Source organism: Simochromis diagramma, unplaced genomic scaffold (genome assembly GCF_900408965.1).
Source record: "Simochromis diagramma unplaced genomic scaffold, fSimDia1.1 OVJJ01000326.1, whole genome shotgun sequence".
Taxonomy (NCBI): Eukaryota; Metazoa; Chordata; class Actinopteri; order Cichliformes; family Cichlidae; genus Simochromis; species Simochromis diagramma.
The window spans coordinates 291,391-319,242 of NW_024387042.1; the positions used below are offsets into that span (position 1 = coordinate 291,391).

At 43.9% G+C, this 27,852-nt stretch overlaps 2 protein-coding genes and 1 long non-coding RNA gene across 3 annotated transcripts in view; all 3 read right to left on the reverse strand.

The window, feature by feature from the left end:
• Positions 1-3,563: 3,563 nt before the first annotated feature.
• LOC120741584 (nuclear factor 7, brain-like) lies at positions 3,564-5,308 on the reverse strand. The gene is made up of 2 exons (XM_040044559.1): positions 5,142-5,308; positions 3,564-5,043 (listed from the first exon to the last, which is right to left on the reverse strand). The coding sequence occupies exon 2, from the start codon at positions 5,024-5,026 to the stop codon at positions 3,638-3,640; it is 1,389 nt and encodes a 462-aa protein (XP_039900493.1). The 5' UTR covers positions 5,027-5,043; positions 5,142-5,308; the 3' UTR covers positions 3,564-3,637.
• Positions 5,309-21,068: 15,760 nt separating this feature from the next.
• Positions 21,069-27,852, reverse strand: part of LOC120741589 — a 29,780-nt gene continuing 22,996 nt past the window's right edge. The window contains exons 3-4 of the long non-coding RNA XR_005697647.1: positions 21,975-22,602; positions 21,069-21,453 (exon numbers count right to left, since the gene is read on the reverse strand). This is a non-coding gene — a long non-coding RNA (uncharacterized LOC120741589). The remainder of the gene's footprint in view (positions 21,454-21,974; positions 22,603-27,852) is intronic.
• On the reverse strand, positions 24,358-26,746 carry LOC120741587 (nuclear factor 7, brain-like). The gene is made up of 2 exons (XM_040044562.1): positions 26,551-26,746; positions 24,358-26,449 (listed from the first exon to the last, which is right to left on the reverse strand). The coding sequence occupies exon 2, from the start codon at positions 26,430-26,432 to the stop codon at positions 25,008-25,010; it is 1,425 nt and encodes a 474-aa protein (XP_039900496.1). The 5' UTR covers positions 26,433-26,449; positions 26,551-26,746; the 3' UTR covers positions 24,358-25,007.

The following is a 27,852-nucleotide window of genomic DNA, read 5'->3' on the forward strand; positions in this document are numbered from 1 at the left end:
TGTCCCGGGCTCTGTGGGGCCGGGAGGCGCTGCTGCACTGGGCCCCGGTCTGGATGGGCCTGGGCCCCCTTTCCCTGTCGGGTCGCGGAGTATGGGGGTGCCTACTTGGGTCAGCGGGGGAGCTGGCCCCAGGGAGGGGTCACTTGCCCCTCCCTTCCTTTTAAATACACGTAGACAATAATCGGCTATGTACCACAGGCCTTCAAGCTGGCTGTAGTTAAACCTTTACTCAAAAAGCCATCTCTAGACCCAGCAGTCTTAGCTAATTATAGGCCAATCTCCAACCTTCCTTTCATATCAAAAATCCTTGAAAGAGTAGTTGTCAAGCAGCTAACAGATCATCTGCAGAGGAATGGTTTATTTGAAGAGCTTCAGTCAGGTTTCAGAGCTCATCACAGCACAGAAACAGCTTTAGTGAAGGTTACAAATGATCTTCTTATAGCCTCTGACAGTGGACTCATCTCTGTGCTTGTCCTGCTAGGCCTCAGTGCAGTGTTCGATACTGTCGGCCATAATATCCTATTAGAGTGATTAGAACATGCTGTATGTATTACAGGTACTGTGCTGCAGTGGTTTGTATCATATCTATCTAATAGACTCCAATTTGTGCATGTAAATGGAGAGTCCTCTTCACACACTGAGGTTAATTATGGAGTTCCACAGGGTTCAGTGCTAGGACCAATTCTGTTTACATTATACATGCTTCCCTTAGGCAGCATCATTAGAAGACATAGCATACATTTTCACTGCTATGCAGATGACGCCCAGCTCTATCTGTCCATGAAGCCAGATGACACACACCAATTAGTTAAACTGCAGGAATGTCTTAAAGACATAAAGACCTGGATGGCCGCTAACTTTCTGCTTCTTAATTCAGATCAAACTGAGGTTATTGTACCCGGCCCTGAAAATCTTAGAAATATGGCATCTAAGCAGATTCTTGCTCTGGATGGCATTACCTAACGCTGTGAGGAACCTTGGAGTAATTTTTGACCAGGACAAGTCCTTCAACGTACATATTAAACAAATATGTAAGACTGCGTTCTTCCATTTGCACAACATCTCTAAACTTAGAAATATCCTGTCTCAGAGTGACGCTGAAAAACTAGTTCATGCATTTATTACTTCCAGGCTGGACCACTGCAATTCGTTTTTAAAAGGATGTCCAAAAAACTCACTGAAAAGCCTTCAGCTAATCCAAAATGCTGCAGCAAGAGTCCTGACAGGGACTAGAAAGAGAGAGCATATTTCTCCTGTTTTGGCTTCCCTTCATTGGCTTCCTGTTAAATCCAGAATTGAATTCAAAATTCTGCTCCTCACATACAAGGTCTTAAATAATCAGGCCCCATCTTATCTTAATGACCTTGTAGTACCATGTCACCCTATTAGAGCGCTTCGCTCTCGCTCTGCAGGCCTACTTGTTGTTCCTAGAGTATTTAAAAGTAGAATGGGAGGGAGAGCCTTCAGTTTTCAGGCCCCTCTTGTGTGGAACCAGCTTCCAGTTTGGATTCGGGAGACAGACACTATCTCTACTTTCAAGATTAGGCTTAAAACTTTCCTTTTTGCTAAAGCATATAGTTAGGGCTGGACCAGGTGACCCTGAATCCTCCCTTAGTTATGCTGCAGTAGACGTAGGCTGCCGGGGGATTCCCATGATGCATTGAGTTTTTCCTTTCCAGTCATGTTTCTCACTCACTATGTGTTAATAGACCTCTCTGCATTGAATCATATCTGTTATTAACCTCTGTCTCTCTTCCACAGCATGTCTTTATCTGTCTTCCTTTTCTCACCCCAACCGGTCGAAGCAGATGGCCCCACCCCTCCCTGAGCCTGGTTCTGCTGGAGGTTTCTTCCTGTTAAAAGGGAGTTTTTCCTTCCCACTGTCGCCAAAGTGCTTGCTCATAGGGGGTCATATGTTTGTTGGGTTTTTCTCTGTATCTATGAAGCGCCTTGAGGCGACTTTTGTTGTGATTTGGCGCTATATAAATACAATTGAATTTAATTGAATTATTCTCAAAAATAATTTCTGAAAGTGGAAAAAAAAACCCAGAAGTAATAATGTGGAAAAACGCAGTTCTTTCTGATGTATAGTAATCCAGTATTCACAGATATTATCAGAAACACAAATACAGTATTTCAAATATTTAACATCTTCCTGCATTAATCCAGACACAAAACTGCCAAGTTTGAAGCTGGCTCATGTGCACACATGCAGCTTCAGTTCAGAGACAAATGGCAGCCGCACAACCGACAGTGTGTGCGTTCATAAGACCAAACCACACACACTCACACCCCACACTCTCGCCCACGTGTGGGCCATTCTTGAAATATAAAGAATGACAACTTTATTCCTGGACTCTGGCAGTTTGTTCCTCTTGCATCTGTAAAGTTGCAAATGTTCTGACCTGACACTCTGAAGCGATTGCTGCCAGCTCAGATTTGCTGAACCCTTCTAAACAATACCTGTTCACTCTACTCTACCCTCTCTCCATTCCTGCTGAAATCAGTCTTGACACACACGACTCCAGTCGCACCATGCTTACTTCCTATTTTTCACTATTTGACTGTTGTTGTGTTCAAATATTTAAGAAGAAATATTTGTGGTTTAGAAAGATTTAATTTGCTTTGGCAGTTCCTGTTCCTTTTCCTGAAATAAGAGAAACATGGACACAAAAACACACCCTGTGTAGCCTTGACTATCGAATGTTATCCTTCAGTTGATTCTAAGGCCCAGTTCAGGACATCTTGTTTAGACTCTGTGACCCAGAGACTTATAAAAAGCCATCACTGGTGTATGTGTAAGCGTGATGAAAAACCCTCTGCACTCTATGTCTACCGGCAATATTTCAAATCCAAACATTAACACTGAATGAAGCTCTTGACTCTGAAAACATGAAACGCCAACCCATTTATGAGCAGATTTGCATCGTGTATATATTAAAACAATAACACACAGCTTTATTTATTTTATAAACATCCATCCATCCATTCACTTTCGCTTATCCTTTTCAGGGTTGTGGGGGGCGCTGGAGCCTATCCCAGCTGTCATAGGGCGAGAGGCGGGGTACACCCTGGACAGGTCGCCAGTCTGTTGCAGGGCAATTTGATGAACAATTTATAATTTTTACATAATACTCCAGCCTTTCAACTCTGAGCTTATTTAGTTCTATTAATACACTGAAATCTCATTTGTGTCATGAAGAAAGTCTTTAATCAAACAGAATTCAAAGATCAGAAACATTTCATATATGGAGTTAAACATGAATCATTGTTTCAACAACATATTTATTGTTGTCATAAACAGACAAGAAGACAACAACAAACTGCTCCTCCCATTCAACACATGTCAGTCCATATCCCAGCAAACTAAATCATCTCCATTTACACATCAAATAGAAACATGAATCACTTGTAATGATTAGAAACTTGATAGAATTTCAAATCTAGTTTGGGGAGTCATTCAGTGAGAAACAGTGAAATGATTTTCCATGTGAAAAGGTGGACAGCAGAAACAGAAAGAAACAGTGAAACTAAAAGAGAAACAAAGAGCTTTGGAACAACGAGGCAGCAGGAGGACAGCTGCAGTTTAACAGCTTCAACTCACTGACAGGAAACAACATTAGAAACATCATCATCCTCAACTCATCTGCTGCACTGACACTGACACCTTCAACGGACACACCTTCACTTTACCATCAGTTTCAATGTATGGAAACATCCTGTGAGTGAAAGTGTGTGTGAAGGTGTGTATGTGTGTGTTAGTATCAGGATCAGAGAACGACAGCTTTCCTCTGTTCCAGTCCAGATTCACTCTGATCCTCTGGAACTTCTTCTGAACTGAGAGAGGAGTGACAGGAGCTGATGGTGAGTGTTTGTAGTATTTACTTCCATCAAACAATATCTCCCATAATCCAGATTGTATGTTTCCTTTCCTCTCCACAGACTCTGCCAACACACCCAGTAACCACCGTGTACTGTCTCCAACTTCAACATCCCAGCTGTGAGTCCCTGAGTTAAAGCCCTCAGAGCCCAGGACAGAGCAGAACAAATCAAACCTCTCTGGATTATCAGGAAGCTGCTGCTTCTCTCCTCCTCTCACACTGGTCAGATCTTCAGACAGGATGAGGTTTGGATGAGCAGTGTTTGGGTCCAGAATGAGAGGAGTGTAGGAGACCATGTCCTTCATGTTGTTCCAGATGTTGAAGGTCAGGTTGCCCAGGTGTTTGGCCTGGTCTATCAGAGCTCCTGAGGGCAGCTGTGGATCATCCAGCAGGGGGCAGCGCTGGACTCTTTCCACTGCAGCCTTGTAGTTGTGCAGGAATGAGACGTCTTCAGCTCTCAGCTCCTCCTCTGTGGCTCTGACTGTGTCTGAAAGAGCTGCTATCTCTCTGCTCAGAGCCTCCATCTTCTCCTTCATCATCCCACTCTTCTGCTCCTCTTCCTCCCTCAGTGCAGCCAGCCTGGCCTCCTCTTCATCTGCTAGAAACTGCTGAAGCTTCTTAAACTGCTCCTTAATCTGCCTCTCTGTGTGTCGGGCCTGGACCTTAATGTGTTCTGCTGTTTGATCAAACTTCACTTGAACTTCTTCACAAACCTTTAACTTCTCCTTTAAGGGCTCCAGAGTTTCCTGAAGTTTCTTCTTGTGTTGTTGTGCAACTTCATCGATGGGTCTGAATCTGTGATTGGTGTGTTTTTCTGAGTCTCTGCAGACGACACACACTGGCTGCTGATGGTCCAGACAGAAGAGTTTGAGTTTCTCAGAGTGCAGACTGCAGAGAGCTTCTGAAGCTCTCTGATCTCTCTCCTGCAGGAACGACTCACACAGGTTCTTTAAAGCTTGGTTTAAAGGTGGATCATCCTTTGAAGATATGTTCTTACAAACTGGACACTCACATATCTGTTTTTTTCTCCACCATCTCTTCAGACAGTCTTTACAGAAGCTGTGGCTACATGACAGAATAACAGGATCTCTGAAGACCTGCTGACAGACCGGACAGCAGAGATCCTCCTCTGATCTGGAAGCCATTGAGTCTGTGAGTGAAGCTGAAAACAGCAGACAGGAAGTACAGTCAGTCCTGGCTCCCCTCCCTCCTCTACCACCTTCACTGAAACCTTTGAATCGTGTTTTTGCTCAAACTCACATTCAGTGTGTGGAGCGTCAGCAGCTTGAAGCAGCAGTGTTGGAGTTTTCCACTTTTCTCTCCTGTAGCTGGACTCACTCAGAGGAAGCTGCTAGTTTGGTCTGAGCTCAGTCTGATCGTCTGTGCGTCTCTCTGCACTGAGAAAGAGGAACAGCCTGTTTTCTCATTTCTCTCAGGTGAGTGACGTGAGAAGGCGGAGCTTCATTAAATTTCCACTTATTTCACTTAGCTCGGCCCACATCCTCATTTTAGGTTTGACAGCAATTTTAGCAGACAAAGGTGAATCTCTTAGACATGAACTGAGCTACGATTTGGGAAAAGCCTTGGACTGGTGGGGGGCCTGGTAGATCTCCATGTACTAATGAGAAGTGCAGAAGTGAAATGATTCAAAAGCGGAAGAAGGGTGGGGCAGGAAAAAGAGAACAAACAGCTTGTATAACTGGGGGATCATATACAGATATGTTTGTGTAGATAGTGTTTGGAGGCATAGGCCTGCTCCTAAAAGATATTTTATCTCCAAAAATGTGAGTGTGAAAGCAGAGTGCAGATAGCAAGAATACATTGACATGATGTTAAATCAATATCAGGCAATTCTGTTCAATTAACATTGAAATCTTACATTCATTTTACATCACTTTTCCATCCTCAAATAATATTGAAACAATGTTAGAGTTGGATATCAGATCAATCTTCAAATTTGACATTGATTTTACATCACTTTGGTACCCTCACTTAATAATAAAAAAAATCCTGAATTCTAGTGTTTATTTTCCACAACATGGTTAATATTAAAATAATGATTAAATCATGATTAAAAATAAAGAGGACTTAATAGGTATTTCATTCAATACTAAACCACTGCAAATTAATCAATCAATACTTAAACCTGCATAAAAGACATTTGTGTATCATCTAAAAACAGGATTACCGTATATGTTAGACATTGTCTTTCAGCTTACCATGTTCATTATAATATCCCTATAACATTAAGCATCAGTCATTATATGTCACGGGGTAGAAAGGGACAAGTTATCTAGGTTTTTTACTATGTTTGCTGTGTTTTACCTTTTTAATATTTTAATATTGTACAATGGTTTATTTGTATGAGTTTTACTGCATGTTTTTATGGTATTTATTGGTGACTTGTCCTGGAAAGACTCCGCCCCTACCTGATTATAAACCTGATCACACCTGGGAGGTCCCGGAGGCCAATAAGAGGGCCTGGAAGACCACAGAGGCTTGAGGGGAGGCTTGAGAGACGGGCAGGAGTGAGTGGTGTCAGGCGGCGGCGGCGCCTGCAAGCCAAAGGGTTGGAGCTTGGCGTTCAGGAGGACGATACAACACCAGCGACTAGGGACGCGGAGCGAACAGGCGGACGGCAGTAGCAGCAAGAGCCCAGCTTGTGCACTGCGGGAGAGCAGAGGCGGTGACACAGCTGGTGCCGATTTGCAGTTTTAAAGAAGCGGCGGGCTGAGTTGAGAGCTCTGCCCACCCGGGGTAAGTCTTCGACTTATCCCCTTCTTACGACTGAATACTGCCTGAAAAGAATAGTGACTGCCGCTTCCTCCCTTTCTCCAGCGTTCCGCGTCCCGGTACGCTGGAGAAAGGGAGGAAGCGGCAGTCACTGGACTCCGCTGGGTTTCCCTTTTACACCACTTCGCTGGATTTTTTTAGTTCTTTGTGACTTTTATATCGTGGCGGATGCCACTGGACTTTTAATGTTGTGTTTTATGGATTTTTATTGTGTTACCCCTTGGCCAGGGTTGTTTCAATTGCTTTTGCATTTTTAACTGTTTGTATAATAAATTATATTTTAATTATACAGTTTTTAATTCAGTGCATTCCCTTGGCGGCCCCACTGCTCCGTACATTTTTGAGGAGGGTTTCCCTTCTAGAATTACACCTGTGCTAAATCACAAATACCTCCTTTACATCCGTTACATATGTAATTAACAAAATAACAATAGACATTTTTGCATCAAGAAAAAAATATTATCCTATGAAGACATTTTTTGTTAAATTACTTATTTACAACTCATTGTTTTTAGTTTACTCCAGGATCGGGCTGGATATCGGGCATCCTGCACCCCCCATCCGGAGCATAGCGGAGCCATTTCTGCATTCCTTAGGAGAAGTCAAACTCAGAAACTGCGTTTACCCCCACCTGCTGAGTCATATGGAGGACCACAAGAGCCACACGCATTGAAATAAAGATTTCTGTGCTTAAATAATGAATTGTAGAATAAATTCTGCATTTGTAAATTCATTTTTGAATTGCACTTTAATAAACTGCATTTCTGGACGGACCTGGGCTCCCTTGCCTTGGTGGGTACCAGATGACGGGGGTGCCTACTGGGGTCAGCGGGGGAGCTAGGTTGGGAAGGTTGGGAAGCAGAAGGTTGGAGCTAGGGAGGGGCATCCTCCCCATCCTCGGCTACCTCCCTCTTCCCGCTCCACCACACTCACCCACACAGGTAGGGCCTTGGGGTGCGGGTGTGTCACAAGGGTGAAGGGGAGACATCCCCCCCCCCCTCGTCCCCTTCTGGCCACCTGTGCCTCAATTTTATCTCACAACTTAGACATCCACATTACTTACACTCTCATAACACACACATATATATATAGGGCCTTGAGGGTGGGCACGTTAACGGCGTCCAGTGGACGGTCTGTGTACTCAAACCTACCTCTGGCGCTGGTGCCCACCTCTCAATTTTAAATCCATGTAGACATTGAGGGTTCTCAGGAGGGGCCGTGCTAACACCTGCTGCTCTCCAGCAGCAGCACCATGCTCTCCCTTGTTTTAAATGCACTTTAGAGCAACACGCAGCAACACTACAGATGAGCGGGAGGAGGGAGGTATGGGGTCTTCACACACCCCCGTTCTCTGCTAGCCATCGGGGCGGGGGGGCTGGGAGGAGATGTTAGCTGTCCGATTGGCCTCCCTGCTGCTGCGGAGCCTGGGACGGTCTGCTTGCCTCCACCCTGGGGGGAAGGGTAACATCTCTTGGGTCTGGGTTCTGTTTCCCCCTCTGGGGGCGAGGGTACCTGGACCCGGGGTATAGAGTATGTTTGGGGAGTGTGATTGTGTGTACATGTCCATTTATGTCAGTCCTTACGTTGGTCTGTTTGTCTGTGTCTATATGTCAGGTCGGGTCTTAGACTCCACCTCTCTGGGAACTCCCAGGCCCTCCAAGGCCTATCTCCCCTCACCACACTCCCTGCTGGTGACTGATGCCCTCAGGGGTCGGTGCATTGGTGGTTCTTGGTGTCCGGGGCTGGGCGCTCAGGTATGTACCAGCTCACTCCCGGTGGCTACCTGGCGGGGCCTGGCGCCTGTTGCTCGGTCAGGCCTCCTCCGGGGTGCGGGGGGCCCTCGGGCCTCCGGCCTCTGAGCCTGCGGCTCGGTTCACTCTGGCACAGCTGGCTGCCGGCAGAGCCGGCGGGCACGCCGGTTCAGCCTCCTCTAGCTTCTGCTCGGTGGCTACTGGGTGACACCTCGTCTGGGGATCCTCAGCCCTTCCCATGAGGGTAGCACGGATGCCCCTCCGGTGGTCCTCCTTGGGCTCTCGTGCTCTGGGGCCTCTGGATGTCTGGGGCCTGGATCTCCTCCATGCCTGCTTCATGCCCTGGGGGACGGGGCTATGGCTCTCTACATCCTCTTGCAGACCATTACATGGGGAAACCATTTGAATACAAGCGTGCTGATCCACACAGGTGTGCACACGGGTGTTCACTGCTCGTAGACTTAAATTACACCTTTCTTGGCTGCTACTTCAAAGCACATTGTGCGCTGTCTGTCCTGCGTGCTGCACAACAACATTGAATATTTAGTATTTACTGCTGTTTACACTTAGCTAGATTAATGCGATGGTGTTGTGTTTAGTATGATGCTTTGTTTTGGTTTTTTTTTTCTTGTTTTCTATTCTTCTTCTCTCAACAGGTGATCCAGGACATTTTTTTCTCCCCCCCTTTCTCACTGTCCCTCTCCCCTTCTGTTTTTCTTTTCCTTCCTCTTTCTCTCTCCCTTTCCTATCCCTCACTCATGTCTGTCCCATCTATAACATCTGAAAATAAAGTATAATAAATAATAAAAACAAAGGTCGATCAAATGGACCAATACGGCAATGCCACGATGATCCATTTGGCAAAGTAAATCCATTGGGTATCCTTGTTGGTCTTCAGACAACAATTCTGATGGCTAAAGAACCAAATGGGACAGGCCAAAAAATAAATAAATAAAAAATAAATAAATAAATAAACTGCATTTCAAAATCCATTTCCCTTTCCTGTTTGCTCAGGGATTAACTTCTGGATTAGTTGCTGGATTAGGCTTTCTCTCCTGCATGAAGTCCAGGTGCTGGTTTTCTAGTGTGTGCATCTGATGGCCCAAAGCTGACTCAGAGCTGTAACACCATCCATGGCTGCAGTATGGAACAGGTGTGGGTGTGTCCTCATCTCCCAGAGGAGTCCAAATTGTCATCAAACAGCCCTACAGACACAAAAACGTGAAAATATAAACAACCAGACTATCAGCAGTGATTTAAGTACTTTAAGACCTCTGTAAAAATCATTTACAGTATATATCACAGAATTTAAGGCCTTTATAATCACAGAGCATACAGAGAAAAGTACTAAACTGAATCATTTTCAGCTTTTGTTTTTCATGATGTATATTGTATTAATAATTAAATTTCATTATCTGTGTCTTTACCACACATTTGCCACACAGGTTTAGATACTGTAAGTTCAGTGAATGCTTAAATTTCACTGATTAGAACATACTGGACATTCAAAGCTAAGATTCAGCGCACTGTGTTAGAGGCTGGGATTTGATGAATCATCATATATACAACCTTTGATCATCATTTATGTCCAGTTGAGAATGAATCTGTGCGCTCACATATTAAATGAACTGAAATAAGTAGTGTGATCTCCAGTCTTGATATAAGGAATGAGAGAACTGACAGCTGTTATTTTAATCAGCCTGTCTCAGTTGTTTTAACTCTAAGTATCATAAAGTAATGTGGTAACATCTGGACTGACAAGTTTACGGTCAGCATTTATCATCGCTAGTTTAAAGGCTGTAGGTTGCAGCCATTGTTCTAACACTATAAATGTAACAGGCCTCAGTGCTGGTTCTAACAGTCTGAGCTGCTTCCAGCTTTATTTGTGAAGAGCACAGCAGCTTATAAAACACGTAGCCAGCTCGTACAGCTGCGACATAAAACTTTCACAAGGTAAGATGACCTTAAAATAACTAGCGTTAGCCATGTTAGCACGTTACCTTCAACAGGTGGTCAGACTGCGAAAGCAGGCATTCAATCAGAGGCTGGGCTCTCCGTTTCGCTGCAGGGTCCCTTCATTCTTCACATATCCATGTCAGGCCGAGTGTAAATCCCGAGCCTGAACGGCCTTTGTACAAGCACACACGCTTCATAGCAGGGTGAAGCTATGAGCTAGAAAAATCCAAGCAGACAGCCTGTGTCTGTCCAACCAATCAGAGAGCTCCTTACATCACCCGGTTTGGCTAATTTGAATAGCCGCACAATTTTTAAAATGAAGTTGTTAATTGAATCAGAATCAGAATACTTTATTGATCCCTGGGGGAATTTTTTTTTTTTTTGTTACAGTGCTCCATTATAAACCAACATAAACCAACATTAAGACAAGACAGACAATACGCTAACTAAGAATAGTACAATATATACATACACACACACATATATATACACATATATATATATATATATATAAAAAAAAAACAAAAAAAACCACCCAGCACGCCCCTGCGGGCGGTTTATCCTTCAAGCTCGGGTCCTCTACCAGAGGCCTGGGAGCTTGAGGGTCCTGCGCAGTATCTTAGCTGTTCCCAGGACTGCGCTCTTCTGGACAGAGATCTCCGATGTTATTCCCGGGATCTGCTGGAGCCACTCGCCTAGCTTGGGAGTCACCGCACCTAGTACTCCGATTACCACGGGGACCACGTTACCACGTTACCTTCATCCTCCACATCCTCTCGAGCTCTTCTCTGAGCCCTTGGTATTTCTCCAGCTTCTCGTGTTCCTTCTTCCTGATATTGCTGTCATTCGGAACCGCTACATCGATCACTACGGCCGTCTTCTTCTGTTTGTCTACCACCACTATGTCCGGTTGGTTAGCCACCACCATCTTGTCCGTCTGTATCTGGAAGTCCCACAGGATCTTAGCTCGGTCATTCTCCACCACCCTTGGGGGCATCTCCCATTTTGACCCCGGGACTTCCAGGTTATACTCGGCACAGATGTTCCTGTACACTATGCCGGCCACTTGGTTATGGCGTTCCATGTATGCCTTGCCTGCTAGCATCTTGCACCCTGCTGTTATGTGCTGGATTGTCTCTGGGGCATCTTTACACAGCCTGCACCTGGGGTCTTGCCTGGTGTGATAGACCCCAGCCTCTATGGCTCTTGTACACAGAGCTTGTTCTTGTGCTGCCATGATTAGTGCCTCTGTGCTGTCTTTCAGTCCAGCTTTGTCCAGCCACTGGTAGGATTTCTGGATATCAGCCACCACCTCTATCTGCCGGTGGTACATACCGTGCAGGGGCCTGTCCTTCCATATATATATATATATATATATATATATATATATATATATATATATATATATATATATATATATATATATATATATATATAAAAGTCACTCATTAATAAATAGTTGGAAAAGAAACGTGTAGTTGTAGCAGTAACCAGTGTGTTAAGTGGATTGACTATGTGCACGTTAGCATATGCTACTTCCGGTGCGGAAACTCCTGTGGGGAGCATTGTTTCCGGTGTCCTTTTCACGCCGAAAAATGATCTATGAACTATGAAACATGAGTTATGTAGCAGACACATGGGCTATGGAGACAACTCTGGGAGCAGATTGTGGCCCACGCAGGGGAGGACAGTTGCACTGGAACACAGAGAGAGAAATTGAATTGATGGTGGCAATTTGGTCAGATAATGTCAGGGTCGGACGGTCCTCCCTGGACGACCTGCTTGTTTATTTGTGATGTGTGTGCGCCTTCCTCTCTTTCTCTCTTCCTCCCTATTCTGCGGGTCGGGCTATGCCTAGGGGCGGTGTCTCCGAGAGAGCGAGAAAGGCCGACCTCTGACCCGGAAGAGGTTCAAGTTTCAAGGTTCAAGGTTCTTTATTATTTGTCACATGCATAGTTATACAAGTATAACACACAGTGAAATGTAGCCTGACACGCTCCTCGACATGTGCAAAAAAAATTGGGGGGGGGGGGGGGGGGTAGAGGAAGAAAACATTATATATATATATATATATACAGACATATAGTATATACATTGGGTGAATGTGCAGTAGTAGCAGCAAGCAGGTGAATTCTGTACATTAATATGAATAGATATCTGACTATTTTACAGGATAGACAATATAAACATATTTAAAATTAAAGGAATTGAAATGTACATTGTGCCTTGGTTTAGTGTCTGGAAGAGTCCTGTCTCAGTCAATTATAGATGATGTGAGAGGGCGGGTGTGTGTGTTTAGGGCACGGATGGCTTGGGGATAGAAGCTCCTCTTGAGTCTCTCTGTCCTTGCCCGGAAGATGCGGAACCTTCTACCAGATTGCAGAAGTTGGAACAGTTTGTTGCCAGGATGGGACGGGTCCTTCAGTATCTGCGCTGCTCTAGTCCGGCATCTCCTGGTGTAGGTGTCCTGAAGCGGGGGGAGAGCAATCCTGCAGCAGCGTTCTGCTGTACGGATCACTCTCTGGAGAGCTTTTTGGTCCTTCACACAGCTGTTCCCGAACCACGATGTCATGTTCTGTGTGAGGATGCTCTCCACAGCGCCTGTATAGAAAATCCTGAGGATCTTTGGAGAGACCCTGAACTTCCTCAGTTGTCGTAGGTGATACAGGCGCTGCCTAGCCTTTTTGGTCTGGACCTGAATGTGGGCAGCCCATGTCAGGTCTGAGGAGATGTGGACACCAAGATACTTGAAGGACTGCACCCTCTCCACTGGAGCTCCATTGATGATAATGGGCTTGTAGTCTCTGAAAGAAAGCTTGAACATGACAGCTGCAGGACTTAGCACTGTGTCAATATCAAAGGGCCGAGGATACTAGGTGAAAGTTTGCGAGAAGATGTCCGGAGCGGAATGTCTTTTGCAGCCAGCCACACCTCTTGTGACAGGGAGTATGTAGGAGCACCTGTATGCTGTTGGTTGGCATAATGAAGCTGCCGTGTCACCGAACGAAGCAGGGCCTCCCGTGTCCAGCCTGGCAGCAGCACTGAAGGTGATGCTGTACTGACGGCACAGCAAATTCAGTTTCCTGCTATGGGAACAGCAGGGGTTAATAACCTAAAGATGCCTCAAATGGAGAGAGACCTGTAGCAGAAGAAGTGAGTTTGTTGTGAGCATATTCGACCCATGGAAGGTAAGTGTACCAGGAGACCCGGGATATGGGTAGTGATGCGGGAGAGCGTGGCTTCTAGCTCCTGATTGAAGCGCTCAGTCTGACCATTAGCCTAAGGGAGATATCCCAAACTGAGATATGGCTTTGGCCCCTAGGGCCATACAAAACCTCTTCCAGACCTGTGGAACAAACTGTAGTCTTTTGTCTGACACTATTTCCATAGGTATCCCATGTAACCTGAATACTAGGGGTGCAACGATACACAAAATTCACGGTTCGGTTCGGTTCGATATTTTTTCGATACAAAAAAAATGTTCATGCCTTTTTAATTTGTCATTTATTAAAATTATAAATATATATTTTAACTCAAAAGTACAGTTTTTAAATTTAACCCTAACCCTTGTGCGTGTTTTTTATTTTGACAGCGAATGCGCACCTGCGGACCACTTATGTGCAACCCTGGTTATATAGCTCATATTGCAGCCACAGAAATTATTTTGTCCATGAAACCATAAAGCTTCACTTTCTTTTTGCCTTAAAGTCTGATTTGTCATAACTTCTCCGTTTTGTGGTAAGCTTTTCTTTGGCTGTCACTTCTTCACCCTGACCTGTCTTATTTGGCTCAGCAGAACTAAAATATATATCCTGCTGCTTTTACACACGCACTCACATAAGCTCAGCGATTCATATATTTTTCCTTCCTACAATAGCCCGACGGGCAGGGAAGAGATAGATTTTGGTAGCCCGACTGAAAAAATCTCTAGCCCCAGGACGTCGGGCTAGCGATATTGCAAGCCCTGTATCTGATTGAGAAATCACTCATCTTTGGAAAAGAGAGTTTATTACAGAGAAATGGCTCTTTCCAAAATAAAAGCTATACTATCCGCTTCTTCTGGGCTATATTCTCAGCAGCATAAGGAAAATCATGTGCTAACAGCTGTCTAAATGACTCGGCTAAAGTTAGTAGCATGCTTGTTGTTTTTGTCTTTGCACTAGGATGATGTCGGCGTAAATGTGCAGTCATATTCGTTGTGTTCCCACTAGTGCTTTCAGGTTAATCTCGTTGAAATGACCTTAACGCCACAACATGGCAAATCTCCGTTAACGAGCTACCGCAGATCGCCCCGTGCATGGTGCTAGACGGCCAACACGTTAACGAGCTAACTGCGCTAACACACTAGTTCCCACCCATGTAATTGAGCATTGCATGGCACATCCAACATACTGTTTTACTTTAGTCCATGACTCGCTTACCTTCAGGGTCATACGTCACATGAAAACCAAAATAATTCCAAACGCCAGATCTGAATGAGGGTGGGGGAAGTCCATGTTGCAAGGAGAGCTTAACTTCTGTCTTGCTAGCTTGCCCTGTGCTCTTCCTTCTGACTATGCTGTCTGTGTTGAGCGCTCAGTGGATCTGCGCTCAACAGTGCAGCCTAGGCGGAGTAGTCGAACGCAGATTCACTGAGCGCTCAACACAGACAGCATCATCAGAAGGAAAGTTAATAAAATAAATTACAAATGTTGTATTGTTCGATACATATGCGTACCGAACCGAAAGCACTGTATCGAACGGTTCAATATCGATACGAATATCGTTGCACCCCTACTGAATACCTGTTCAACCAGTGTTTTTGCGGTTTAGGAAGCAATGGGGAGCTTTTCTGGGATTATGACGGTAAGCATGATTGTTTTCCCAGAGGAAACTGGGTGACCAGTGACAAAGTCTAATATTATATTTGACCATGGCCTGTGAGGTGTGGAATAAAGGCTACAAAAGTCACGCAGGATGCAGAGTCTGTACCTTATTTCTGGCACACCATGAACCGAATGGTATGCTTTTCAGAGGTGGAGTTTGGTGAATATTGTGCAGCTGAAATGTAGAGCTGATGAGTGGAAGGGTTTTTTTTTTTATATTTTTTTTTCTTAGAGGCCCTGGAAGTCAGGGGCACAGCAAGTCATCCTTTTCCCCTACAAAAACAAACCCTGCACCCATTGAAGTTTTCCATGGCAACTCATTCTAGTTTTGACAGATTGTACTGGTGACTGGTGGGTAGACTGGCACTGAGAAGGAGTTCTATGGTGCAGTCATGGAATGGTGGAAGTGACAGGGCTTTACTGTTATTGAAAATCTCTTGGATGGAGGTCATGATAAATAGCGGCCACCCCTGAACCCTGAACCATGAACAGATGATGAAGAAAGGCAGTTTCTCTCTATGGTTACCGTTAGCACTGGCCAGAAAAGGGCAATCCAGGGGCAGGAGAGGTATATTTAACTGACTAGCCAGATACAAATCAAGGGGTTATGTTCACAGCCTGAATCAACAAGAGCCTGAAAAAAGTGAGTGACCTGGTTTATGATTAATGACACCGAGAGAAGAAGACAGGGCTTGTGAATCACATGCAAACGTTGGTAACTATAACTCTTTTCTCCCTCTCTGTCCCTCAGACAATTATCAATACAAAGGGAGAGAGAGGCTAACGCCTCAAAGGTGGCTGGCTTGTCAGGTGAGGCCATTTGATCTTTCATAGCTTCATTCAGGGAACAGAGGTAAACTTCCTGAAGGGCTTGACCCGGCCAGCCTGCCTCTGCAGCTGCGGTCCGAAAGTCTATTACATAATCTGCGATTGTACGCCGGTACTGACGGAGATTTAATAATCTCTGAGCCAAACAACATATGAAACAATCTTTACCTCAATGGTTCATCCTTTCTTTCAAGTTGGGTCATTTTAGGGATGATGTTTTGAAGTCTTTATCTTCTAGAAATTCAGATACAAATACAGAGAATACAAACTGTTGGCCCTGGTCTGAGAGAATATAGATTAATGAGTATTTATGGGTTTAGTACATGGGATACAGTTTCTGTCATGGCCTTCCAAAGGGGGAACAGTTCTATCCAAAGCGTGCAGTAATGCACAAAAGACTATTAAATATAGGTTTCTACTTTCAGTGAGGCCTAATCACACCCCCATCATCTGACTGGAAATGGTCAGTGTAAATGTTTTAACAGGACTTTGCACAATTTATTGCACATTCTAGATACCTGGTTTGCACTTAATATTTTCTTTCAGCGGAGCCACTACTGCTACTCTGGGCTGTGTTACAGAAGAGCTGCTGCTTTGCCCTTCCCTTTTTTTCCACTTTGTTTATTCTGCTTTGCGTGTGGTTAAGGGAATTCCCAGCTCTATAACGTGATGGGTACTAGTTAGCATGTGTGTTTCTACAGTGACTACAGAGGGTGAAGAGGACGACTGTTTTCATGTTTTGGATATATTCAAAACTTTTGTTTCCCTTATTCAGAAGCTGAAAGCCTAAAGTGGGCGTGACTGAATAGAATAGAATAGAATGCCTTTATTGTCACTATACAGTTGTACAATGAGATACAGAGCATCTCCTACTCAGTGTAAACATGCTTGGGGGGGTACACTTCTGCAGCGCTATGTACATATGGACAGTATTAACATAGGGAAAAACATATATATATAAAATGTACAATATACAAGCCATAAGTAATATGGGTGGTGCTTTCAGGTTTTTCCTTGTAACAGTAAAGCTTTTGAGCTTGCAGTCACCACATCACCACCCTAGTGTGCGTGCATCATGATTGCTTTCCCTTTTTACCCTCTCATCATCACTCCCTTGCGTTGCCACACATACACACATGTTAGATGGGAATTATACACTTTTTGATCTAGAGGCATTGAGTGATAGCAGTCCCGACCCAACCCTTCCAAAATATCAAATCAAATCAAATCAAATCCAGAAATGGTAAAATCATTAGTCATAAATTAGGAAAAGTTGTTCTGTCCACTCATGGTAAATGGCCTGCATTTGTATAGCGCTTTTCTAGTCCATAGGACCCCAAAGCGCTTTACACTACATTCAGTCATTCACCCATTCACACACTGGCGATAGCAAGCTACATTGCAACCACAGCCACCCTGGGGCGCACTGACAGAGGCGAGGCTGCCGGACACAGGCGCCACCGGGCCCTCTGACCACCACCAGTAGGCAAACATGGGGTTAGTATCTTGCCCAAGGATATTTGGCATGCAGCCAGGAGGCAGCCTGGGATCGAACCACGGACCTTCTGATTAGTGGCTGACCTGCTCTGCCACCTGAGCTACAGCCACTCATGTCCTCTGATTCTTGCTGGAAGACAGAAGCATCCATTTCTGTGCTCACATTCTGCTGTAACATGTCTCCTCATGTTATAGGTGAACTCTCCTATGTCTCTTTCATTCTCACTCATGTGTTTGCACAGCTGTGGACATCAGCTACCTTCATCTTTTTGGTGCCACATAGTGTCAAAATGAGTGGATGGTGTTACATTAAAGTTGTAAAACATTGCGCTCTCTTTAAAGCAGTAAAAACAATGAAAAATGAATAATGAGCACTACAAAATATAAATGAATAGAGGTGTTATGATCATAGTGAACAGGTCAGTATGTGAAGGTCAGAGAAGCTGAAAGTAAATGCTCTGTTGCCCACTATGTGCCATGGTCCTGGGTCAGTGACCCATTGCTTTGAGTTTATTGTTATTATTTTCTAGTTTCTTCTGATTTTGTATTAGTTCTCATGGTTTGATTCTGGTGTTCAGTGTTTTATTACTCTAACCTTTATTCTCCCCCCTCATGTTCTGTTCGTGTCCCTGAGTTGGTGTTTGTAAAACAGTTTGTGAGCTTCCTGTTTTACTTTGAAGCTAGCTGCTGCTGAGCGTTGTCTCCACCTCCAACCAAAACTTAATCTACACGGTTAACAAAGGTCTGAGCTTTATCCTGTGTATCATTCCGGCTTGAACTACCATTATTCTCCTCACAGGAAGTGCACTCACTCATCTCATCACACCTGTTAGTCGATGTTATATGTTATATATATATATATTTAGATTCCTGAACCCCTTCACCTTGTCTCAGTGACCTTCATGATGTAGTCACCTGAAATGGTTTTCCCTACACAGGTGGGCCTTGTTGATTGATTGATTGATTGATTGATTGATTGATTGAATGCTTTATTGGCCATATGCAGGTTGCCCCGCAGAGGAATAGGACCCCCCCCCCCCCCCCCCCCGACTTACACACACAACAAAGACATCACATGGGAATACAGTCGGAGATCGGCAGCGTTGCAGAGAAAACACTGAAAAATTACACAACAATGGGAAAAAGTACAAGAGGAAAAAAAGAGACCTCTTCTCACGCTGGGCACCTATGGGAGGGCAGCATGAGAACAGGAAACAAAAAAAACTCCTCTGCACAGAGAGCACATTAATGTCCACAGCACAACATTAGAGCACGTGACTAGCCACAGGGGTGGATAAGGGGGTGGGGGGTAATCCGAAGGAACACAGCAGTCGTCCTATACAGCGCTACCATTTCAGCACGGCACGCAGACCCGCCATCTTCCCCCGCAGGAAACAAGCATCGAAGGCGTTTGGAAAGGGAGGGGGATGAGTGCGTGCTTATCAGTGTAAGTGTATGTGTGTGCGTGTCCAGAGTTCAGCGGAGACAGTGTCCTTCGCTCTATCAGGCTAAGTAAACAATCTGCCAGCCAACCCAGGTGGCCTTGCGTGGGATGGGAAGAATAGTCATCACACAGTCGTTATCAGGGATGTTTTGGTCGGCTCCAGCCTGGGCCTGAGCAGCTGGCGCCGTGGTGTCCATATGTTGAATATTGTTGATTTCTCCTTTATGCGAGCAGCTCCGAATTTAGCACTCTGACACTGGTCTCTCGATCTCCCGTTGGAGAGCCGCGAGCCTCCCCATGATGGTATCAAACTTCTGTTCCGTGGTGTTGTCATTCTTTTGATTCTGAGACCCCACAGCTGCAGTGAGCCGTTCTGCAATGTGTTCCAACTTCCGCTCAAGGGTGTCATTGTGAGCAGGCCCCTCTCTGATGTATCCCATCATACGCTCAATGGTGTTAGTTTGAGTCTTCACGGCAGCTGTAAGCGTCTCCAAGGTGTTGACCATGCTGCGTTCGGTGTGAGAGGTCGCGCCTCGTCCCGTCGCTTCAATTCCAGCGGTCAGCCTTGGGGGGGTTTGAACAGCTGGTTCCGCTCTCTTATTTCTCCGATAGGTCAGGGCCAAGCCAGCTCCGATCAGCAAGAACCCTGTTATCATGGTTCCGAATAGGTAGATGTCTTCAGCGTCCTCGATAGACAGTCCCGCCAGGCACAAGATCCTCCAGGTCTGCCACCCATCCATCGTGTATCCGGCAGGGAAAGTCCCTCCAGGGCACTCAGGCTCTCCCGAGCCAAGACTTCTCGTTGAGAAGAGGGTGTCAATAGCATTCAGAGACCAGTTGATCAAATCCATAATTCTCTTTTAGGTTTTAGAGAACTACAGTGAGAGACTGTTCCAGGGAAAGTAATGCACACGAGACAAGACAAGTACACAAGAGGCTAAGCAGGGAAGATAAGGGGAAGGAGGAGAGGAGAAAAGTGCGACCGCCTTCACCGAGAGTCAGGCTTTATTTGTGGAATTTCTTGCCTTCTTAATGGGGTTGGAACCATGAGTTGTATTGCACAGAAATCAGGTTGGTACACAGCTAACAGGCCTATTTGACAAGTCTTAGGATTCATATTATGGCAAGAACCAATCAGCTAAGTAAAGAGATAATAATGTGTATGTGATAGTCCCCGTAGGGAAATTGCTCCTCTGCATTTAACCCATTCGCCTAGTGAAGCAGTGGGCAGCCACCAATGCAGCGCCCAGGGAGCAGTGTGTAGGGATGGTACCTTGCTCAGGGGTACCTCAGGATAGCTGTTCAGTAGAGTTGAACCCATAACCTTCCAATCATGAGGCAGCTACTCTACCTGTTGAGCTATCCCTGCCCCAAGAGAGAGAAAAACTACAGTCCATCCTTACTTTAAGATCTGAAGGTCAGTCAGTCCGTTAAAACTTTGAATGTGTCTCCAAATGCAGTCACAAAAACCATGCTACCAAGTGCTACCAAAAAACTGGCTCACATGAGGACCGCCCCAGGAAAGAAAGACCAAGAGTCAACTCTGCTGCTGAGGATAATTTCAACCAAGTGACCAGGCTCAGAAATCACAAGTTAAGAGCACCTCTTATTAGAGCCCAGGTAAATGGCACACAGAGTTCCAGTAGCAGACACATCTCTACATCAATTGTTCAGAGGAGACTGTGAATCAGGCCTTTATGGTCAAACAGCTGCTAACCACTACTAAGAAAAAGCAACAAGCAGACGCATAGCTCTAGACTAACGTTTTTCCATGGTTGCATTAGTACACCTAACTTTTTTTCTTAGGCACACCATCACAAAAGTTAGGCGCACTCAAACTTTTCAACCACATCACTTAACACCAAAGTTCCCACTGTGAAGCATGGAGGAGGAGGTGTGATGGTGTGGAGGTGCATTGCTGATGACACTGTTGGGGATTGTGATTGATACTTTTATGTAACACCTGCTTAGTATAGTGGGGTTAAACTTATAGACTAGATTCGAGAGGAGTAAAATAAATTTGAGAGAATTGAGTGTTGAACAGTCAGCAGATTTATTACAATGTTACAGTGGTGCAATAATCCAATGTAAACAGCATAGAAAATTAACAGAAGATCAACAGAGAAGAGCGCTCTTTTGAAAATAACAACAAAGTAAAATAAAATAAAATAAAATAAGTAGTCTCTTTAGACCTGACTCCTGATGAGCAGGATATTGGGAGTTCAACTGTTTCCCAGAGAAACAATCCGTATCAAGTAAGCAGTTTTTTCTCTTGCTTATCTGAAATCCTGCGATTCGAAGTAATTCAGACTGTAGCTCTACTCCTGCATCCAGAACAGCTGGCCACACTGCTTTTGGATTCGCCAAGAGTTTTCACAGGGTCTGGCTCGCCATCCATATCCAGAACCACTTCAGATCCAGGATCACAAAAAAACAGTCTGCACATACAGTACAGAGCAATAAACAAAATAGTTCTTAACAGTTTTTCTAAATAAAATGAGATCTCATAAAGTTTTCAAAATCAAGTACACTGTTGTTTTAACATTGTTCTGTCTCTATGAATTCCATTTGTATTGCTTTACAGCATTACAATCAATTGTATTTAAATACCCCTTTTTAAGGCATATGTAATCACATCATGAAATGTTTGTAAGGTAACTAGTTTTAAATAACTTATTTACATGTATTAACCTATAACTGAAATGACAAAGTGCAGAAAAGGCACTGGACAACATTTATGGCTAAAAGAAAAGTGCATCCTGCATTAGTTTTGCACATCTGTGAAGATGCCCAATCAAATAGACAATAAAATAAAATACGACATTCCATTTCACACACAATTCAAGTACTCCGACTGGTTTTAGCTTTTTTTAGACAATACAGAATTCGCACTGTTGCAGTGTTTACCACATGTAAAATTAGCATAAGTTTTCCTGCTAACTCATCTCTAGTAACTCACCGGAATTCCCAAGAAACAATTACACGCTCTGCCTGGTTTTGGTCGAGAGTAAAACACATAAAGGCCTCTGAAAAGTACATAACTTTAAGTTAGAGACTGTTGAAAATACTTTATAACACTTATTTTATACCAAAAGACTCACTGTGTAGCTTGTTAATTGCTCTCGTTGTCTTGCTCCGTTTTGCCTAGCTTAATGCAGCAACGTGCTTTTGTTGCATTCACTGAACTACGGAAAATCAAAGTGTGTTCAAGGGGTGTCGGAAATAATACCAGGTAAAAACAAGAAAATACTAGTAACCATGGCTATAGGGGTTACAATACTTCTTTATTTTATGTATTGATAACATGTTTTAGTAATGTCGAGACCCTCAAAGCACTTCACATATACACATATATACATAAAGGATAATATCACAAATATGTTCTACACACATACAAATACAAACAGTGGGGAATTGTAACTTCATAACCTATCTGTTAAACAGATAGTGAGACTTATTGTCCAGATGGCCTGACCTCCACAATCACCTGACCTAAATCCAGTTGAGATGGTTTGGGAGGTGATGGACCACAGAGTGAAGACAAAAGGACCAACAAGTGCTCAGCATCTCTGGGAACTCCTTCAAGACTTTTGGAAAACTATTTCAGGTCATGACCTCATGTTGGTGGCTAGTAAATGGTTTAAATAAGCTGCTGATTCTAAACATTGTCATCAGGTGTCCCTTTGGATCTTCTACAGTGAGTATAAGTAATCTTTTTTACAGCTACATGTGGTGTATCTCTATCTGACACTTTGATGTTCATCTACATTCACACAGGAGTTGTCAGGACAAACAAGGTTGTCTCTGCAATGCAGAAGTGTTCCTCAATGAAAACAAACTACAGATAATTGTGCTCAGAACCAAATGATTTTTTTCTCTTTACAGCAGCTTTTCCCTTTAGAAATATAATCTTGTCATCATATAGTATTTATCCATGATTGTTTACATTGTTTCTTTTCAAACATTTCTTTTATTATTCTCAAAAATAATTTCTGAAGTTGGCAAATAAAAACAGAAGTAATAATGTGGAAAAATGCAGTTCTTTCTGATCTTTAGTAATCCAGTATTCACAGATATTATCAGAAACACAAATACAGTATTTCAAATATTTAACATCTTCCTGCATTAATCCAGACACAAAACTGCCAAGTTTGAAGCTGGCTCATGTGCGCACATGCAGCTTCAGTTCAGAGACAAACGGCAGCCGCACTACCGACAGTGTGTGCATTCATAAGACCAAACCACACACACTCACACCCCCAAACTTTCGCCCACCCATGGGGCCCATTCTTGAAATATAAAGAATGACAACTTTATTCCTGGACTCTGGCAGTTTGTTCCTCTTGCATCTGTAAAGTTGCAAGTGTTCTGACCTGACACTCTGAAGCGATTGCTGCCAGCTCAGATTTGCTGAACCCTTCTAAACAATACCTGTTCACTCTACTCTCCCCTCTCTCCATTCCTGCTGAAATCAGTCTTGACACACACGACTCCAGTCGCACCATGCTTACTTCCTATTTTTCACTATTTGACTGTTGTTGTGTTCAAATATTTAAGAAGAAATATTTGTGGTTTAGAAAGATTTAATTTGCTTTGGCCGTTCCTGTTCCTTTTCCTGAAATAAGAGAAACATGGACACAAAAACACACCCTGTGTAGCCTTGACTATCGAATGTTATCCTTCAGTTGATTCTAAGGCCCAGTTCAGGACATCTTGTTTAGACTCTGTGACCCAGAGACGTATAAAAAGCCATCACTAGTGTATGTGTAAGCATGCTGAAAAACCCTCTGCACTCTATGTCTACCGGCAATATTTCAAATCCAAACATTAACACTGAATGAAGCTCTTGACTCTGAAAACATGAAGCGCCAACCCATTTATGAGCAAATTTGCATCGTGTATATATTAAAACAATAACACACAGCTTTATTTGTTTTATAAACATCCATCCATCCATTCGCTTTCGCTTATCCTTTTCAGGGTTGTGGGGGGCGCTGGAGCCTATCCCAGCTGTCATAGGGCGAGAGGCGGGGTACACCCTGGACAGGTCGCCAGTCTGTCGAAGGGCAATTTGATGAACAATTTATAATTTTTACATAATACTCCAGCCTTATTTAGTTCAATTAATACACTGAAATCTCATTTGTGTCATGAAGAAAGTCTTTAATCAAACAGAATTCAAAGATCAGAAACATTTCATATATGGAGTTAAACATGAATCATTGTTTCAACAACATATTTATTGTTGTCATAAACAGACAAGAAGACAACAACAAACTGCTCCTCCCATTCAACACATGTCAGTCCATATCCCAGCAAACTAAATCATCTCCATTTACACATCAAATAGAAACATGAATCACTTGTAATGATTAGAAACTTGATAGAATTTCAAATCTAGTTTGGGGAGTCATTCAGTGAGAAACAGTGAAATGATTTTCCATGTGAAAAGGTGGACAGCACTATTAGGGACCAATAAGCCAAAAACACAGAGGTCCAAACTATTAAAAAAGTGTGTGTGTGTGTGTGTGTGTGTGTGTGTGTGTGTGTGTGTGTGTGTGTGTGTGTGTGTGTGTGTGTGTGTGTGTGTGTGCGTGCGCGTGTGTGTGTTTAAGAAGAACACCATCCCCCCCCCTGTGTGATCGCAAGACATGGTTCAGTCCATTTTATTGGCTTCTTCTTGTAAACCAGCTCAACCTCCTCTTTCACTCAAACCCAGAAAGACTGGAGCGGAGGCCAAGGAACTCAAAAAGAACAAAAAAATAATTAATACAGCATGTACCCATATAAGATAACAAACAACCCAAAACAGATTTCATACAACAATTTGTGCTGTAGCTTACTGCTGTCATGCATTACAAATAAACTTAAAATTTTGAACTGAATAAGCTATAGTCACCGAAGCTTTAGAGCACAATGTTAAAAAGGACAAAAAGAATATCTTTGAAATATTTGGGGTTTTGGCTACATGCAGCACTGACAGGAAAGCACATTAGAAAAAAAACCATCCTGAACTGACCTGATCTGCTAACGGTGCCGCTGACACTGACACCGTCAGCGTCACCGGCAACACCTTCACTTCATCACCAGTTTGAATGAATGGAAACATCCTGTGAGTGAAAGTGTGTGTGAAGGTGTGTATGTGTGTGTTAGTATCAGGATCAGAGAACGACAGCTTTCCTCTGTTCCAGTCCAGATTCACTCTGATCCTCTGGAGCTTCTTCTTTATTGAGAGAGCAGTGAAAGGAGCTGATGGTGAGCGTGTTGAGTATTTACCTAAACTGAAAATCACACCCCAAAATCCAAACTCTTTGTTTCCCTTCCTCTGAATAGACTCTTCTACCACACCAAGCATCCAGCTTGTATTATTTCCAACCTCGACATCCCAGCTGTGAGTCTCTGAGTTAAAACCCTTAGAACCCAGGACAGAAATGTAATAATCAAACCTCTCTGGATTATCAGGAAGCTGCTTCTCTCCTCCTCCTCTCACACTGGTCAGATCTTCAGACAGGATGAGGTTTGGATGAGCAGTGTTTGGGTCCAGAATGAGAGGAGTGTAGGAGACCATGTCCTTCATGTTGTTCCAGATGTTGAAGGTCAGGTTGCCCAGGTGTTTGGCCTGGTCTATCAGAGCTCCTGAGGGCAGCTGTGGATCATCCAGCAGGGGGCAGCGCTGGACTCTTTCCACTGCAGCCTTGTAGTTGTGCAGGAATGAGACGTCTTCAGCTCTCAGCTCCTCCTCTGTGGCTCTGACTGTGTCTGAAAGAGCTGCTATCTCTCTGCTCAGAGCCTCCATCTTCTCCTTCATCATCCCACTCTTCTGCTCCTCTTCCTCCCTCAGTGCAGCCAGCCTGGCCTCCTCTTCCTCTGCTAGAAACTGCTGAAGCTTCTTAAACTGCTCCTTAATCTGCCTCTCTGTGTGTCGGGCCTGGACCTTTATGTGTTCTGCTGTTTGATCAAACTTCACTTGAACTTCTTCACAAACCTTTAACTTCTCCTTTAAGGGCTCCAGAGTTTCCTGAAGTTCCTTCTTGTGTTGTTGTGCAGCTTCATCGATGGGTCTGAATCTGTGGTTGGTGTGATTTTCTGAGTCTCTGCAGACGACACACACTGGCTGCTGATGGTCCAGACAGAAGAGTCTGAGTTTCTCAGAGTGCAGACTGCAGAGAGCCTCTGAAGCTCTCTGATCTCTCTCCTGTAAGAACGACTCACACAGGTTCTTTAAAGCTCGGTTTAAAGGTGGATCATCGTTTGAAGATCTTCTCTTACAAACTGGACACTCGTGTGTTGGTCTCTCTCTCCACCGTCTCTTCAGACAGACTTTACAGAAGCTGTGGCTACATGACAGAATAACAGGATCCCTGAAGACCTCCTGACAGACTGGACAGCAGAGATCCTCCTCTGATCTGGAAGCCATTGAGTCTGTGAGTGAAGCTGAAAACAGCAGACAGGAAGTACAGTCAGTCCTGGCTCCCCTCCCTCCTCTACCACCTTCACTGAAACTTCCTTTGAGTCGTGTTTTTGCTCAAACTCACATTCAGTGTGTGGAGCGTCAGCAGCTTGAAGCAGCAGTGTTGGAGTTTTACACTGTCGCTGCACTCACTCGTGCAGCTACAGCTACTCACTGATCGTCTGTGTGTCTCCCTTTACTGAGAAAGAGGAACAGATTATTTCCTGGTTTGTCGCAGCACTTGTGTAAGGTCAGAGGCGGAGTCTCATCCACCTCCTCCCATACATGCTGTTGCTTCATCCTGAACAGCGGTGTATTTTCTTGTCTTAACTAAATAATAACTATGAATCCAAATTTGTGTGTGTCCTCTGTGCATTCCTGGTGTTATTAGATCGGGGACATTACATACATACAACAAGGCTCCCTTGTATGCTTGGGAAGACCATACCTTTTGCTAGCATTCAAATGACACTATTTTCAGGAAACTGAGATCAAGTATCATTCATAGACAGGTGACACTAACAGGAAAACCCTACCCAAGTCATTGTTTCAGGTATTCACTGATCACATGAACTTTGTGGACCAACACATCAGGTTTACCAAGGAGAATGTGGAAAATATGACAGGTTAGCCTTCCTAAACTGTGAGATTTCCATCACCAATAGGGGACAAAAGTTGATTTGTACAGTAAACCAACACATACACTTATCAAACACTCAAGCACAAACTGGATGTCATCAGGACACTCCAACACAGAGTGAACACCATCCCCACAGATACCAGAGACACACACAGTGATATTTGAGAAGTGAAATGAAGTTTTTTGGATTTACAGAAAGTGTGCAATAATTGTTTAAACAAAATCAGGCAGGTGCATAAATTTGGGCAGCACAAAAAAAGACATGAAATCAATATTTAGTAGATCTGCCTTTTGCATAAATTACAGCCTCTAAATGCTTCCTGTAGGTTCCAATGAGAGTCTGAATTGTGGTTGAATGTTTTGGAACATTCCTCTTACAAAACATCTCTAGTTCATTCAGGTTTGATGGCTTCTGAGCATGGACAACTCTCTTTAATTCACACCACAGATTTTCAATAATATTCAGGTCTGGGGACTGAGATGGCCACTCCAGAACATTGTACTTGTTCCTGTGCATGAATGCCTTAGTGGATTTCGAGCAGTGTTTCGGGTCGTTGTCTTGTTGAAAGATCCAGCCCTGGCGCAGCTTCAGCTTTGTCACTGATTCCTGGACATTGGTCTCCAGAATCTGCTGATACAGAGTGGAATCCATGTGTCCCTCAACTTTGACAAGATTCCCAGTCCCTGCACTGTCCACACAGCCCCACAGCATATTTTACTGTAGAATAGAATACAATAAGAATAAAA

Excerpts from the sequence above, each read along its gene's own strand:
- LOC120741584 (XM_040044559.1), bottom strand. The coding sequence starts at position 5,026 with ATGGCTTCCAGATCAGAGGAGGATCTCTGCTGTCCGGTCTGTCAGCAG.
- LOC120741587 (XM_040044562.1), bottom strand. The coding sequence starts at position 26,432 with ATGGCTTCCAGATCAGAGGAGGATCTCTGCTGTCCAGTCTGTCAGGAG.